This window comes from Eptatretus burgeri, chromosome 3 (genome assembly GCF_056783735.1).
Source record: "Eptatretus burgeri isolate ZD-2024b chromosome 3, Ebu_testis_v1, whole genome shotgun sequence".
Classification (NCBI taxonomy): Eukaryota; Metazoa; Chordata; class Myxini; order Myxiniformes; family Myxinidae; genus Eptatretus; species Eptatretus burgeri.
In genome coordinates this window covers 60,052,788-60,071,159 of record NC_140963.1, presented here as the reverse complement: position 1 = coordinate 60,071,159, position 18,372 = coordinate 60,052,788, and the positions used below count along the sequence as shown (strand labels likewise).

General features: G+C 44.0%; 1 protein-coding gene across 6 annotated transcripts in view; it reads left to right on the top strand.

Moving 5' to 3' along the window:
• The first annotated feature begins 403 nt into the window (after nt 1–403).
• The window catches only part of LOC147030005 (uncharacterized), a 251,655-nt gene continuing 233,686 nt past the window's right edge, over nt 404–18,372 (top strand). For 2 of the 6 annotated variants that reach the window (XM_085873625.1, XM_085873627.1), the window contains exons 1-3: nt 408–772; nt 1,037–1,224; nt 14,839–14,905. In XM_085873625.1, the coding sequence (XP_085729751.1) occupies nt 1,063–1,224; nt 14,839–14,905 (229 nt within the window). In that variant the 5' untranslated portion in view covers nt 408–772; nt 1,037–1,062. Of the gene's footprint in view, nt 773–1,036; nt 1,225–14,835; nt 14,906–18,372 lie in introns of those variants that run through there. The other 4 variants (XM_085873621.1, XM_085873623.1, XM_085873622.1 and 1 more) reach the window with 4 other exon arrangements.

The window sequence follows — 18,372 nt, the reverse complement described above, 5'->3', positions numbered from 1 at the left end:
TTATTCCAGATATATTTTTTTTCGTTCACGCCCTTTCGAGAACTGTTTACGCAACTGCTAGAAAAGAATGAATGGATTTTCCTGCATTCGAGATTTAATTGGTTCCTTTATCTTGGACATAAAAACAGGCCAAAAGCATGCTATGTTCTCATTCTTCAAGCACACGAATCAATTAAATAAAGTAAAATCTATACATCTACATCCTACGTTCATCAATAAATCAGATCGCATGGGAAAGCAATGACAAACTAATCAGCACGTTCCTCATCAAGAAACTGATTTGGCAAAAGTGATGATCCAGTCTCTGAGTTATCATGAACTTTGTATGGAGGGTAAACCTGTTGAATCTGCAACACATTTTATTTGTATTTTATTATTTTTAATTTGAACATTTGCACAGCACTTCAACATTGTGTTCGGTGTGAAGCTCCTTCATATACTCCACAGACATGCTCGAAAGGGGTCTTTGACCGAATGACCCAACTGCATACCCGTTAAAGCATACAGTGCTCCTTTGAATTTTTTTACAACTCGCTCTTAAGCTGCTCAGCCATCTCCACAACCACTCAACCACTCGCTTCTCACGGATGAGCAAGAGAGAGAGAGAGAGAGAGAGAGAGAGTCTCACTCTTTCATTCCATCGGAGCTGTATTCTCTGGTCTGTTGGTGTTTTATGTAACACCGCTGAACTACTGATCACATATCTCATACTTGGAGTTCTTCCACCCATTGGACGGAAAGTCGAAGGAAAATATTCTTTGGAGGTGCTCAGGTATCCGAAGAGATGTCTTGTTTCATACTTTCTGCAGTTGGTGCGATGTTTTCATTGTTGAGTTGCTTTCCAGCATTGATGTCATATAATGTTTCTCTGAATGCAAACGTGTCCACCGAATACCTGTGAAGACATGCTGTTTTGTTGTTGTTGTTTAGTTAGAAAGTTTTTATAATTGTTCATTGGCACCTAATACCACAATATGGTCGTTTGCAGTGTACTTGTTCTCCGAGTCCTGAGTGTACACTGAAATTGCTCCCACAGGCACGACACGCACGCTCCTCCCCGATATGTGCGACCTTGGACTCCAAGCGCTGCTGCCGCTACTTCTGCTGTTGCAGTTAACGCTGCCCATGGGAGCCTTGCACGCGGACGCGGAGACGCGCCTCGCGCGCCTCGAGCAGCGCGTGCAGGACCTGGAGCGCGCACTCGAGCATCGTGGTGCACACCAGGTATCCTCGTGTCCGGCTTGGCTACTGCTGTGAGAGTGCGCCCCAGAACAAATCCTATAGGCTACCTCCATGAATGCTAATTTCATGAAGTAGTGCATCTAAATATATGGAAGTCGCTTGTGCTACCTGTCCCAAGACTATCATGAATTTTGTCATCGATATGTCATTGTCTTGCGATTTGCGATTGCTCTTAAAAGGGAAAGCTTTGGACGAGAGTTCAATTCCTTTGAAGGAATAACATGTAAGATATTTTAATTATTTTTATTTTTCACCTTCTGCAGTCATTCGGCTGAGACCTACTGGTTGGCGCAACGGTATTTATGGTGTTCGAATCCCGATCCGACGATAACTGTTGAAGTGGGACTTCGTAGGCAGGACGTTGCATAAATGTGCATGCAGTCCCTTGGATAACTATTAAGCCTGGTGTCCCATCTGCACGCACTAATTGGTCGACGTTAAAGATCCCACTGCGTCTTTGACAAAGAGGAGACGAGATATCTCCAGCATCCTAAACAATTTTAAAATTCCTACCGAAATCGACTCCAGTTGAACGTCGGGTACGGAAAGCCGATTCCTGAAGATATTTGGTCCAACCTTACGAGGTCGTCGAGCCGCCGATCGCAGCCGAAAGGGAAAAATGACTTTGGAAGGAGAGAGATCAGTCATGTCAGTCCGCTGCGGTGGAACGCCTGCAATATTGGGAATCGTCATCATTCGTGGAAGCCTTTTTCTCCCAGGCAAAAACAACATTCCTTTCCTGCAGCAATTCTCTGCAGACGACTGTAGTATATGAGAGTACAACTCTCATCTACTATATTTCTAACTGTAGCATTTTTGCCTGGGCGGTCTGCTCCGTGTCGTGAGACGCACACGTTCCTGGTTCCATGTCAATAATTGAATCCCGAATATATCCCTTCATATCGCCAAACATTCCAAATGAAAACTCGTACTCTTGTTCGGTTTGTCTCATTCCACTGCAACTTTCACTGTGGTTTGCATGACAGAACAGAGTCAACAATTTCTTTGAAACTAGAGGGCACCACCATCACACTGTTAAATGACATCAATTCCTAATGTCCCACATCCCTCCAAATTTCCCTTTTACAAACCGTATGTACGAAAGGCATATAAACCAAAAAAAAAAAAAAATGCAGATCAATAAGTACTTTAACAGTTCAAACAAGCAAGTGAGGGCGAAAACGTGGATGAAGTGCATTTACTGTGGAGAAAGTGGTTTCACCAATGGGGAAGTTTGTAATCTCAGATTTTTCAAGCTCCACTCTTGGACAGCTGGTTTCTGCTATGTGGGTTTAATCAGCGAGTGAAAATCATTTTTAAATGATGACCGAACTGGCAAACTCACACAGGGACAGACAGTGACTCGAGGATGAACAATGCACTTGGTGCGCAGTGTGACCACTCCTCATTTTCATAAATGCCAAGGTGAGCCAATGAAAAAAGCCAAGAATTCACAAGGTTTCGGAAAAGCGATGATAATAGAAAACCTTGAGAAAACTAAGACGCCAAAGTGAACAATGAATAGCCAAGATCTTGTGAAAAAAAGCCAAGGAGTGGTCACACTGTTGGAACTATAATGGCACTGGGATGAACAATGTGAACACCTCCATCAGGCTGAACAGTTTACATTTTGTATCCCACCGATGGGTCACATCTGAATCCGGACCTTAACCAAAATCGAATTTGTTCTTGTCGCCGAACCAAGTCATCCACCAAGTTTTGTCATCATCCGCCCATAGCTTTTTGAAATATAGTGCTATTTATGGTTTTTGGCCCCATCTCTCAATGGTGAAGATTCACTTAAAAAATTTTAAAAAAATTCTCCCATCCGGAGCTTCACCAAAATCGAATCAATATGTCGTGGTCACACACCCAACCTGCCCACCAATACGTCCGGATCCATCCCACAACTTTTTTGAGATATCATGCTATATATCCTTTTTGGCCCGATATCTCAATGGTGAAGAATCACTCTAAAAATGATCAGTTCCGGATTTACCCAAGGGCAACCGGGGCACGTGCCCAGGGGCCAACTGAGATGTATCAGTAGTTTATGATACTGCATGCACACATGGGTGCACCGGGGCGTGGTTAAGCAGTCATGTGACTCGCCCTTGTTCTGACGCTGTGCTGTGTTGTGTTGTGTTGTGTTGTGTTGTGTTGTGTTGTGCCCGTGTACGAATTAAACCTGTTGTTCCCACTTCAGAGCCTTCGCCCCTGTCCTATTGAGTACATTAGACCAATGCCACCACCCAACACGTGCCCCGGGGCCTCCACCACCCGACACGTGCACCGCGGCCTCCACCACCCGACACGTGCCCCGCGGCCTCCCACCACCCAAGGGCTCATCCAGGATTAAGCCAAGCCATGTCCGCCCAAGCCATCTGCAGAAGCGTTATTCAGTATTCACATTCGTTATGCCTTCCATTTCAGTTTTCCCTTCAGTGTAAAACAAGGATTATTATCAAATATATATCGAAAAGTTGCAGCTGATAGCGGTCACAGGCCTTGAGCGGCCCATAGCATAGATGGGCCTCAGGCATCGAACAATCGTGTAGTTGTTGTTGAGGTAATATATATATTTTTTGAATCCAATCCTGTTCTTGTTGGTGTAGTTAGTTGTTGTGAAGGTTATGTTGAGGTAATATATATTTTTTCGAATCCAATCCTGTTCTTCTTGGTGTAGTTAGTTGTTGTGAAGGTAATGTTGAGGTAATATATATATATATATATATATATATATATATATATATATATATATATATATTTTTTTTTTTCGTATCTAATCCTGTTCTTGTTAGTGTAGTTCGTTGTTGTGAAGGTAATGTTGAGATAATATATATATATATATATATATATATATATATATATATATATATATATATATATATATATGTATGTATTTTCGAATCCAATCCTGTTCTTGTTGGTGTAGTTAGTTGTTGTGAAGGCAATGTTGAGGTAATATATATATCTATACATATATATATATATATATATATATATATATATATATATATATATATATATATATATATATATATATATATATATATATATATCCTGGTGTGTTGGCGCAGTGGTTAGGGCAGCGGCTTGGGATCCAAAAGGTCCTGAGTTCAAGCCCCTTTGGGCCACTGAATTAATACACCAGGGGGTTGACTCAGCCTGTCATCCTTCCGAGGTCGGCGAAATGAGTACCAGTGAACTGGGCCGGTGTATACCCCGGTTAAAATAGGTGTACCATATCCCTGTGTCGTAAGAGGCGACCAGGGTTGTGTCAGGAAGGGCATCCGGCGTAAAACATGTGCCAAATCACTATGCGGATCATACGGATGATCCGCTGTGGCGACCCCTAACGGGAGCAGCCGAAAGAAGAAGAAGATATATATATATATATATATATATATATTTTTTTTTTTCGAATCCAATCCTGTTCTTGTTGGTGTAGTTTGTTGTTGTGAAGGTAATGTTGAGGTAGTATTTATTTTTCCATGAATCTGTCACTGCGTACATGGATCTTCACCAAAATCTAGTCAGTTCGTCCTTATCACACACCCAATCCTCAACACAAAATTTTGTCCGAATCTGTCCATAACGCTTTTGAGTTATCCTGCTCACAGACAGACAGACAAGGTTGAAAATATTACCTCCGTCTATGGTAGTCCGGTTCATGCTCATGAGTATCTTGAGTTGATTGTCATCAATCTGAAAACAGCGATGATAAATAAATCGAAACCAAAAAAAAAATGTAAAAAACAGTTCATGTAATCAAATGATTAAATCGTTGGTACAGATGAAAAAAAAAAATGAAAATTAATTAATACAACTATAATGATTAAAATAGTGTAGTTTTCATGGATGTAGCTAGTTAAATGACGTCGTGTTTTGTTTCCGTAATAGTAATTCCATGGAGAATGTAGTTTCATGTTTGGGCCAATGCAGGGTCGGTGTTCGATGTCCAGCAGGTGGTGGTGTCTTTCATTTGCAGTTGGTTATTCATTTATTCTTGAGTTTTGCCCTCAAATTGCACCGATTCCCAGTCTGACAGCAATCAGACATCTGAACACATCTGAACACATCTCCTTATGGCTCGTTTGAACTCATCGTTCCTGGATTTCTGCTCTCCCCCCAAATGGGCATCTGATCTCGCAATTTAAATAGCTCCACACTCAAGGAGCTGCAAGCTGCTGGGGATGTGTGACGCTATAACGAGTTGTTTGTAAATTGATACATGCATTGTATACTATCAATAAATAGATGTTCCATTGGGATTGAACAACTGGCATTTTTGGAATCTTTTTTCAAATCAAATTGATAATAGTAAGTCATTAACAAGAAAATGGTGATGAACTCGATGAGCCGCATCACTGCCATACTTTAATCTTAATGCAGGACTTTCGAAGTCATGTGTGAATGCTAACAGGCTTTTAGTGCTTCTGGTAGTGTGGGCACCTTTACTTTAACCTACCATTGCTAGTGAAGTGAAATACACACACACACACACACACACACACGCACACGCACACGCACACGCACACGCACACGCACACGCACACGCACACGCACACGCACACGCACACGCACACGCACACGCACACGCACACGCACACACACACGCACTTCCCCATTAATTTCTCTCTTGGACCCAGAACCAAACAAACAATATGTTCTTGGTTGTTTGTTGCCAACACCCAGGTACCAACATCTCAGCCAGAGATGAGAGTATCCTCTTTATCCACACACCCCACCCCCCACACCCCCCTCGTCCCAAACATGATTGACACTAAATATCATCACTTTCAACTTACCGTGTGCATTCACAAGCCCCAGATACAGTGTCTCCCTCAGGGAAGTATACCTGGTACATGTTGCTCCCACGTAAATAATAGTTGGCACAACCGTTGTGTATTTTCAGGTTACGAAGAAGCTCTTTGTTGGAGAGTTGGTAGCCATTACATTGTTGTTCTATGTTGAAGAGTTGGTAGCCATGACTTTGTTAGTAATGACACATGGCATCATCTTTCCAATTGCAGACGTCCATTAAATAAATCACCAAGCCTACCATGATCGCAGAAGGCATTCCCGCAAGGTTCAAAGTCAATTCACTGGTAACGATCTGTCAGGGGTTTGGGTAGCACACGTCCGTCCACTCGGGCCTTGCACCGGCCCACATGGTCGCTAGTTTGCAATATGGGAAGCTGCCCTTTTGGCGAGCTGAAGCTCTCCAAGTGTTTCCTTGTACAGAGGCACAGACATTTCTCTCAGGTACGTTTCCAAGTATTTTTGGCATCTTTTAGAAGCAATGTGAGCCATATTAGGTAACGGTCTTTACCGCACATGTACAATTTTCGTTAACATGCCTCGATGACCGCTGTTTCTTGGAGTTCCTGCACATGCACGCTGAGTATTCTGATGTGCATTGTGTCATTTTGAACATCCCATATTGCTTATGTATGGGGAAGTGGGCACTAACATGGCAGGGCCTTACTCAATCTGTGGTGCCTTTGTAAGAAAAGTAAAACTAACGTTTGTGCCACAAGCAATTTGTTCTCCACTGCCAAAGTTTATTTGATTCCCGTGATTAACAAGGTTAACTGCTCCATTCCGATGGGTAATATCCTCATGCATATGCTTTGTTCATAGCATGTTGTGTGATTCTAATTGCCTGTAATGCACCGTTCGTGCTTCATGCATTGTTGCTCAAATTTGTTTTTCCAAAAAACTTGAGAGAGTGAAACCTGTGACTTTTGGTGCATGATCAATATGTAGATAACACTGAGTTGTGGAATTTTTTTTTTTTTGATTACTTGGGACTTTACTGGAAATTATCCTTTTGAAGTGGAATAGGCAACCACCTCATGAAACTTTCAAAATCCAGATTGACTGCATACCTCAACTTCATCCTCACTTTCCAGTCTGAGGGAACACCTTGAGGCTGTGCTGTGCCACTTTTCCCTCCAGGGCTTGAAGCAGGTGGTGCACCGCCATGTCATGTCATCCCCCGAGCTTACCCACAACCTTTTTTTTTTTTAACCCTCATTGACCGAAAGAATGACATTGAAGAGAATGTGGAAGTTGATTCAACAGGTGGGGAAAAAGAGAAATGAATGAGTGGAGGTGAACAGTTCTGGATTTTGGCAGTTTCAAGCGGGTTGATGGTGGACCGTGTGCACCCTGCAGAGACCTGGAGACAAAACATGGAAAGAGCAGAGGCTAAAAGACTAAAAATGTGGTGGTAGAAGACAGAGAAACCACTGATCTGGCTGCAATGTGAAAGTGAAAGACCTATAGACGCAGCTTCATCTTGGAATATTCCAGTGATCATGAAGGCCTTGGTTTCCATGGTGTCAAGCTGAGCAAGGTATGAGGCAGGGACACCAGCCCATAGGAGAGAGCATTACTCCATGAAGCAATGGATGAATGTGCAGTGGGTAGATAGGAGTCCAGGTGTGCGAAGGAAGGACTTTGCACGATGGAGGATACCCAGTCGGCGGCTGGCTTTCGAGGCTAACTTAGAAATGTGTGTTGCCCAAGAGAGATCAAAACTGAAAGTGAGGCTCAAAAGGTTTGAGTGACTGAACTTCTTAAAAAGGATTGCTCTGACAGGAGATGGGAAGTTATGCCAGATGGTCCTTTCAGAGAGAGTGTGTGAGATTTGTCGGGATTGAAAGATATATTCCAAGTGTTTGACTGGCTTGTGATTCTACAAAGGTCTGCAGAGAGGGAGGAGGTTGCTGCCTGCCAATCTGAAGGATGGAGGAGGTTGCTGCCTGCCTATCTGAAGGATGGAGGATGTTGCAGCAGAGAGTGGACAGGTCAGGTCAGGTATGGGAGCATTCGCCAGAGCAGCGCGTCGCTGCATCCACTTTCCACCGGTACTCCAGGGCCCTCTGCCTGGCCTTCCCCCAGGCAGATACCTGGCCTTCCCCCAGGCAGATACCTGGCCCATCCCCATCTCCTTGAGATTCTGATCAACCTTTTGCAACCACATGGCATGTGGTCAGCCCAATGGCCTCCACTCATGAGGCTCCCTCGCTGAGAGAATCTGGTGAGCAGGATCAGCATCAGGAAAAGGAGTTACAACAACAACTGATGCTCACTGACGATGCATGTAACAAATCTAATTTGAGTCTTCTTCAGCAACTACTCGTTGGACACAAAGTCTGACCAGCAATAGCCAAGGATTCTCCGAAGAGACCTGTTACAAAAGGAATTAAGTCTCCGTCTCAGATCCCTGATCAGAATCCAAGTCTCACATCTGCAGAGCAAGACTGGATGTACCAAGGACCTGAAAACTCAGACTTTCGTCCTCCTGCACACGTACCGACAGCGCCACACCCCAAGATCCAGTGAATCCATGACTCCCCAGTCCCGACCCAAACATCTATTGACCTCTGGCTCACAGCCAGCAGAGACATGAATATCACTGCCAAGGTAAGTGAATCTCTCCATGACCTCAACATCGTCACCACAAACAGGTGCAGACAGAATAGCAGCATCCAAGATGTCATTGAAAGCCTGGATCTTAGTTTTGACCTAGGAAACCCAGAATCCCAGTGGCTCCGATTCCTCATTCAGCACCTCGAGGGCCCCCAAATGGATATCCAAAGTCTCTGCAAAGATGACTGCATTATCTGCGAAATCAAACTCAGAGATCTTCACATTCCCAAACGACGCACCACAGCTATATCTCTCTGACATCCTCCGCAGAATCCAGTCCATACGAGCACTGAAAAGTGTGGGGTCCAGTACACACCCCTGACAAACTCCAGTAACAACTAGAAATAAGTCTGAGATGGTATCACCATATCTCCAGGCACTCTCAGTCCCAGAGTATAGTTCAGACATCAGATCGATCAGTTTTGGTAGCACCTCACGAAGACTAAGAATCCTCCAGAGGGCATTCTGATTCAATGAATCAAACGCTTTACAGAGATCAACATAGGCTGCAAGAAGCTCCTGCCGAAACTCTCGTCTGCGTTAGGTGAGGACCCGAAGAGCAAGGATACGGCCAATCATTGACCTTTGGTGTAAAGCCTGACTGCTCTGGGTGCTGGTGCTCAAGCAGAGGGTGGCGAACCGTATCAATAATTATTCGAGCAAAGACCTTGTCCGGCACTGAGAGCAGCGTTACCCTTGGTAGTTGTTGCCGTCTTGGCGATTGTCCTTTCCTTTCCAGAGAGGGACAACAAGGCCCCTCTTCGAGTCAGTTGGGTTGATGCCTGTGTTCCAGGCAGAGCATAGAACTATGTGAAACATGAGTGCAGCATTTTCACCAGCCTTGAGAAGTTCAACATGGATGCCACAGATCCCAGGTGCTTTATTCCCTTTCAACCGGTTCACCACAGCCTGTTTCCAGAAACGAAGGTGGATCACAGTTGATTGGAGGCTCAGCAATAGGGATAGTAATACCCCTGACTTCCAACTCAACAGCTGTTGGATCAGGCTGGTACAGCCGGTCAAAGTAACCAGCCCAGCAGGCCTTCACTTCGGACTCCTCTGTCAAGAGGCTACCACTCTCCGTTCAAACTGCAGTACACCGAGGGACGGGCTTGGAGGAATGCAATGCGTGAATTTCACTGTAAGCAGGATGAGAATCACTTGACCACAGGTGATGCTCTACCCCCTCACAGATTCCTCGCACATAATTCTCCTTGTTCACCCTCAGCGCACGTACAGTTTTACTTCTCAACTCCCTGAGCAGCTCAGATCTGCCATTCAGCCTGGCCCTGCGACTCTGGTCAATGGTATCCAGTGTCCCTTAAAAGAAAATTCTTCTTTGCCCTGCGGTGAGTTCCAAGACATCCACCGGCAACATCAAGGATGGTGGACTTGAAGGCAATCTGCAACTCTTGAGGATTCCCCAAAGCACCCAGACCCCCCAAATCCCCCACTCAGCCTGTTCACAAACTCCTCAGCCACCCTCTCATCCTTGAGCATGCCACCATCCAGCCGAGGCTGGGATGGTACCATTCTCATAGATTTAAGCTGCAACTTCAGCGTTGCTACCACAAGCCTGTGGTTAGTATTTAGGAACTGAGCACTCCAGGAGACCCTGCAGTTCTGGATCATCCTCCAGCAATCATCAATGAGCACATGGTCAATCTCATTTGCCACACCACCAGCGTTGGAATACCAAGTCCAGCGATGAGACTATGGGTGCTGAAACTATGAACCAGCCACCCTAAGTCCATGACTTCTTGTAAAGTCAAGGAACTTAGTGCTATTCTGCTTCACAGTTCCAGACCCATGGGGACCAACACGTGTCTCATAACCATCCCTATCAGTTCCAGTTGATGCATTGAAATCCCCCCAAGACTAGAAGAGTATCTCGCCTGGGGCACTGATTAACCACAGATTCGAGCGTGGCAAAGAATGTGTCCTTCACGGTGAGATCACTCGCCTTCTTCAGAGTATATACAGAGACAAGGGAAATGACACTCAAGGAGTGATGAATCCTTAGTCTCATAATTTGCTCGTTGACCGGTGTTACCTCAATTATCATTTGAATCAGCTTATTGGACACAGCTGCAACAACTCCTTGGGCATGGTAACCATCAGAGCGACCAGACCAATAGTAGGTGAAACCATGCGCCATGATCTCGCCACTCTGAACCTCAGAGAGTGCTGAAATACTGATGTTCAATGCTTGAGCTCAGATGATGAGAGAGACAGGTGATCATCCTCTCTTAGGGATAGGAAATTCCAGGCACCCACCCAAAGGGACCGCCTTGGGTTAACCCAAGGAGACTCGGTCTGGTGGACGACACCACAGCACCATCATGACACATACCATCGCAATCTGACCTGGGAAAGTTACCCCATGGTTTTCCTCCTATCATAAAAGAGTGGGGGTCCTGAAGGCTTTGCCCCAATCCTGTCATCCTGTGAGCTGCCCTGCGGAGAGCAGATGCATAGGAGGTACTCCCAAGGAGTGGGTTTTCAATTTTCTTTATGGTTTTCTTCTGTTTTGTGGAGTGAAGTGTTTTACAGTTGCCGGAGTGCAAATCCTGCCATCAACCTCCTAAAAAAAAAGTAACCCAACTGTAGGAAGACGTCTGGAGACACAGTTGGGCACTAGATATGGATGGTCATTGGCTCACCAGGAGCTTCTCCACACTTTAACAGGTTTTGTTTTTAATCCTGCTGAGTGTCCATATCATACATCCTCCTCACCAAGTAACTTGGTGGAGGAGACTGTTTAATCGCCAACAACCCTACCATGAAACAGGTTCGTGCAGGTTGACATGATACCTGTCACAAGTCACAGATCTGATCTGGCCTGACCTTACAATAAAGTGGAGTCATCAGCAAAGAGATATGAAGGATTTTCCAGAGAGAAAGAGACATTGTTGATCAAGTTTAGGAATAGGGTGGGGTCCCAGAACACTGCCTTGAGGCACTCCAGCCTTGACAGTGAGAGGAGATGAAAGGATTCTGTTGACAACTACTTGTTGGCTATAAGTGTGGAGGAAGTCAGCCTTTGTCTCTCAAGAGCCATGTATGAAGGTGGCCTTAGATGCCATAAGCAGATAGTTTGGAGAGCAATGTGGGGTGCCAAACTGTATCAAATGCTCAAGATATATCGAGAGAGATCGCGCTGATCTCATACCTGACATTGTGGGCCTTCATCCATTGTTGGGAAAATAGAAGCAGCAACTCCAAGGTAGTGACCCTGTCTGAATCTGAATTGAAATCCAAATCTGAGAATGATGCCATTAGGGAAAAGGAAGGATTTGATGTCGACTGCCACGATGGATTCCATGACCTTGCGGATGATTGGAAGTACCTGATAGATCCGTAATGATGGGGATCGGTTTTTGGACCTTGTTTATGTAATGCAGTGATGTTGGCCGACTTCCAGGAAGATGGAAGATGACCTCAGGCAATGATAGGGTGAAAAGGGAAAAGAGAGGAAGAAGAAGAGCAAGGGCAGCAGAGCAGGTTTTTAGTACACGTGAGCTAATGCCTTTCAGCCCAGTTGCAGAGTCAGAGTCGAGGGTTTCCAGAAACCTCTCCACTTTCTCAGGTGTAAAAGAAATATATTCCAGGAGCAATTAGGTTTGATTGGGTATGGTGGGTACAAAGAGCAACGGGTTGGGGACACAAAATTTGGATGCAAACATGGAATTTAGGTATTCGGCCTTCCAGTGAGCAGAGTTGAGGTGCCATTTGAAGTGAAGAAAGGGATGGATGGGTGGGGAGCATACTCCGGAGACAGACTTAACTTGAAAGAGCAATCAGAGATTGCAGACCCTTGCCAGAATTTGTTTTGTGTGGTGTTTGTGTAGTTTTGTGTGGTGTTTGTGTACTGGTGTGTTTCATCATTAATAAGAGACAAAATTTAGAACTGCCACTTTATAACTGCTGGCAGTGATGACCGGGTACCAGACGTCCCGCTTTGATGCAACCCCGCTTCGATGCAACCCCGCTTCGATGCAACCCCGCTTTGATTGGACACCTGACCCTGACCCATGATGTTTTTCATTATTATTCAATTTAATTTAGAATGGGATTAAAATAAATTCAATTCAAATCGAATGGAAGACCAAACAGGTACAGTCCTTCATTGGAATCATCAGAAGGAACCCGAACAAGCAAAAAGCAAAGATGAAATAATCAGGAGGAACCTGGATACGATTCACATTTCAGCTGCTACTCCTCAACCCTCAAACTCATCCAGGCACAGCCAAGTGAGCCTTATGCAAAATAAATATATAAATAAAAAGAACCCAGATCAAAAAAAGTTAAACTATTCTTGCTGCCACGCCATGTGTCCGATGAAGTTGAAATTTAAAACATTTATTCCACATCACCACTACATCATAATTGTGAAGTTTCACATCGATTGGTTAAGCATTTCCAGAGAAAACATTATTTAATATTTTTCGTCAATCCAATATGGTTGCCAAACCATGTGACCTATCAATTATTCCTCAACAAAGTTGTGCCCACAAGGCTTGGGGAACATTTTTCTGAAGTTTCCCCTCAATCTGTCCAGCCGTTCTGGAGAAGAAGATTTTTTTTTATAGGTTTTCAAGTAAATCCAATATGGCTGCCAAACCATGCGACCTATGACATATGTGTGAACCTTTTGTTCCTCATGGATAGGCGGTCATACATGTAACGTTTTGCCTCGATCTGTTCAGCCACTTCAGAGAGGATTTTTAAAAAGTTTTTTTTGGTTTGTTTGTTTGTTTTTAACAATATGGCTGCCAAATCAAGTGACCGATGACATCATCAATATTTTTTCTGTGGACCAATTTATCCCAAGATGACCCTCAAAATTTTTTCATACTGATGAGATGTAGCATTCTACATATGCAATTATGACATCATGACTAAGGCACATATGATGGCATCAAAATGACCCTTATTCCCCATTAGGAGTACTTGAGGTGTGCCAAGTTTTTAATTATTTTCTTTGGTGCGATTTCAGAGATACAGAGGTCCAAAGTTTTTTGGTTTTTACAACATGGCTGCCACACCACGTAACATATGCCATCATAATTTTCATTAAACCATTCTACATGAGTAGTCGCATCTTTGGTGAAAATTTCGTATCTGACAAGCGGTTGCGGAGAAAAAACACGAAAGTTCTGTGCGGACAAACAAACAAAGATACCCTCACGCAATACCCTCTCCTTCGGTGAGGGTAACAAGGCACCACCAGGTCTTGGACTACTTAGAGGAAGAAGACAGGTTTGAAAGTTTGAGCTTCGCCAGATGTTGTTTTCTGGCTCTCCTCAGAGTGTACGCACACTCGTTGCAAGCTTTGTGGAATAATCTAAGATTGCCTTTGGTCTAGTTTGCCTTCCAGGAAGAGAAGGCAAGTTGTTTAACGGCAACTTCCTCACCACAGGATTCAGTGTACCGTGGGCCGCAGCATTCAATGTCCCATATTCTGAAGGGTATGATAACCGAAGATGATATGAGATGGCTTCGTGCATAATGAGAGAGCAGGTTTCTTTGCAAGGTTTCCCAGGCTGAGTTCATATAAGTAGAGGAAACCAGTCCTGAAGCGAGATGGCTGCTTGCAGGCCCTACAAGTGTACCTGAGTTAACTGCCAGACTCGCCAGAGATGAGGCGGCTCTCTGAGAATAGCCAGAGAAAATTTGACTCTCTCAAGCACATGATAAGACTAGAATGGCACTCGGTAGAGTGCATACCTCCGCCAGGCTGAATAGTTTACGTTTTATATGCAACTGATATGCCAGATCTGTATTCCGATCTGAACCAAAATCGAATCAATTCTTCCTCGTCACACGCGCAACCTTATCCACAGAGTCTCGGCCAAATACATCCACAACATTTTGAGATATCCTGCTATATATTGTCTTTGGACCTTTCTTTCAATGGTGAAGAATCGCCTAAACATGATCATATTGTACGTATTTATAACCAGCACTGTCAGAAATAAATACAGTACAGTATATCCAAATTCCCTGTGAAGGTCAAGTACAGCAATATAATTACCTTTCCTGTTCGGGTCGCTTTGCGGGTTCTACAATTGTTGCAATGATCGAGATTAAGCTCTCATGGACGTGCATAATGTTTTTTTTTTCCTCACATGCCACATTCCTCTTTTTCAGCTCATCCACATGCCACACGGAATGCGCACAGCCCGAGACGTTTCAACCAGGTGTACTTGCCCACCAGGTAAGACATATCATCAGCCTCCATGGTAACATGCTCATTGGGATAAATGAAATACTGACTTTTTGAATACAAACTTTTATGGATACAGACTATATTTATTATGGATAATTTGAGAAGTGTGTTTGTGTTTGTTTGACTTGTATGCAGTCCTGAACTGTTGGATGGAATGGGTTGAAAACTGTTGTTTGCACGTGGAGGTTTTAGGTGGTAAAAACAATAGTTAGTCCCAGGAGTTCAGGGTCGGGGGAGGATACGATTTCTCTCTTTGCAAATGTATATAATTTATTGCCGCTCCAGGTGGGAGGGAGTGTTACAGGTATCCCATCTTTAATTTTGTCGGAATTAACCCATTCGTCAGGATGGATTACAATTCCAACTCGTATCTTTAAACACAAAATCTAGGCTCGTGGAAGAGCGAGCTCTGACAGAGGGTATAAAGGCAATGTGCATTAACAGTTGAGCTATTCCAGAGCAGGTGGATGGAAGGAGCAAGGGAATGAATAAACAGGAAAAAGAACATATAACATCATCCCTTACTAGTAAGAGGAGTTGCCCTGTGTGGGAAGGGTGAAGGGTGAGGCCTTAATGGGGGTAGAAAATACACATGTCAGAATGGAGGATGGCTTTAGATGGTGATTTACTGCCAACGTGAAACTCTGGAGGGGAAAGTAGGATTGAACCAACTCGGGAAGGCAATTCTCTTGGTAGGAGAAACGTAAACAAAGGAGTTGAGGTGAGGTGGTAGTATATTTATATATTGCTGGGAACAGGAATTAGAGACTTGATCCTTTGGGTTTCCAGTTTCAGGACTGGCAGCTTTATTTCGCATCACCGAGTCACCTGCTTCCAAAGTAAAGTATAAACCGTGCTGGATAAGATTTGTATTTGTTGCTGTCGATTGTTGTCCACTTTCTGTTTGTTTCGTTTCTTATTCATATTATGTGCTCATCTCTGTGTCTTTGAATGCATATTTGGTTGTTTGATCTTGTGCGTGTGCCTCGACTAGTTAGGCCTTCCATGGTTCAACAGGCCTTCTTTCTCATTCATTCGCTCCTTCTTAACTCTATTCTTTCCCCCACCCCCACTCCCTTCATGAAACTCCTCTTTTTTTTCTCATCACCCTGCATCAAAACCTTTCCCTCGTTCTTTCTTTCTTCTCAAAAACTACCACAAAGAAATAGTCATTCATAATTTCCACTCATTTGATCTCATTCCTTCAGTCATTCAGTCCCAAACTATTTATTTCATCTCCCCTTTTCTTCCTCTTTCCCTGTCCTTCCGTGCATCGATATCCTTTACATGACAAATCTTATAATGCTTGATCTACCCACACATTTACAAATGTCCCTCTCCCATTACATACTGCTTCCTCCTCTTCCCTTATTTTCTGTTTCACTTTTGGAGAGCTAGTAAATCTCCCATCACATTTGTGCAGCCTTCTCATGTCTGTCTTCATGCTCTAAATCATCCTTCCTGTGATGTTTGTCTTCATCATTGTGGCCTTTGAATTGTCCCCAATTGTGAAGTTTGTCTCTTTCTTTTTCATTCAATCTTTGGAGTATGCTCCCCTCCATCCGTCCCTCACTTCAAAAAGCATCACAGTCGACTCTGCTCGTGAAAAGGCCGAATGTCTCAATTCTGTCTGTTTCCAAATCTTGTCCCCAAGCCCTCGCTCCCTGTACTCAACCTACCCAGTCACACCTGACTGCTCCAAAACTGGTGGTTGGCTTTCATGGTAAAGGTGGCTGGCTTAATATCTTAGGATCTTAAGTTTGAGCCCCTGTTGTGCTGTTAAATAACACCAGGTGGGTTGACTCAGTCTGTCATCTTTCGAAGGTTGGTAAAATGAGTACCAGCTTACTGGAAACGGGGGGGGGGGGGGCACTGCATCAGCGGCACAGCCATACTCCCAGCAATGATGCAACCAGTAGACACTGACTGCATACGAAACAATAAAAACTGTGTATTTCTCAGCTGAGAAGGTGGAAAGGCTTCTGGCAAACTTTGACTCTGATTCTGCAATTAACCCAGACGGCATCAGTTCAAGGTCTTTAAAAACCTGCTTTTCCGCTCTTGCTCATCATCTTTCTGCTCTGTTTACCTTATCATTTGTCCGAGGTTATCTTCAAACTGCTTGGAAGTCGGCCAGCATTGCTGTATCTGATAAACATGGTGGAAAAACAGATCCTCTTAACTACAGATATATTAGCCTACTTCCAATCATCAGTAAGGTTACTGACATCAAATGTTTCCTTTTCTCCAATGGCTTGATCTCAGACCATCACTTTGGATCGGGACCGGATCACGCGATCTTAGACTTGAAGCCTCTGCCATCCCAGCAATGAATGAAGGCCTTCAATCTCAGACGTGAGAGCAGGGCCCTCTTTCTGGACATACCTCTAGAATTCGATACAGTCTGGTACCCAGTCTTCCTCTCTCCAAATTTTATGTCTATGGCATCTGAGGCCACCTCCACACATGGACTACTGACTTCCTCTACCCTCATAGTCAAGGCATGGCTCTGAAAGGGATCCTCTCATCTCCACTCTTTGTCAAGGGTAGAGTACCCCAAAGCAGTGTCTTGGGCCAAGTCCTATTCCTGATCTTCATCAACAATCTTTCTGACTCTGAAAAATCTTCATCTCTTTGCTGATGACTCCACCCTTTGCCAGAGTGTGAGAGGGTGAAGAATAGTCTGAGTCATTTTTAAGGGCACCTAACTTTCATTGTTTTTTTTTTCGTCGTTGTTGTCTGTATGTAAAGGTGTCATTTTCCCCCTTGTACCGGATGTTATAATTGTTCATGACACAGAGTGTGCTATTTAGCATATGTGTGTACTTCCTACACACAACGTTGGAGACAGAACATAATAAAGGAAGCCATTTTGTGCAAATGATTGGCGTCAAGATTTGGACAGGGTCAGGGACATACGTGTGGTCTCCCGACGGAGAGACCCTGATGACTGACCCGACCACGCCTGATGGATGCTTCTCTCGAGTTTCTTTGCACTCTCAGACCTTCAGAGTGAAGCTTTATTTTCTCTGACTTGTAAGAGAATTTGCCAGTCCTAATAGCACCATCGACCCCCACACACTAGTCGGGTTGTGTCCGATGATGATTGCTTTCATGACTGGTGATACTTGTACGTACCAGTGGTCCAATTGTTGCGGTTATGTTTGATTGCCTTGGTTCAGACATGATTCCTCGATTCTAAGGATAGTTTACAGCCTGGTGTAACATCTGGGTGACACAATTGTCCTCTGTAGACACCGTATTGGCGAGGTAAACTTGTTGTTAAACACTACATTGTGCTGGTTAAGTTGAAACTGCGTTGGTTTGTGACCATAATTGGAATAACACTGAGTGTAGTGAACAAGCAGCTGTAAGTGTAATAAAACGCAATCGATCTAATTCTTCTTTGTCGGTTTCTCTTTCAGTGGAGAACCATCACGTAACTTAGTTACAAT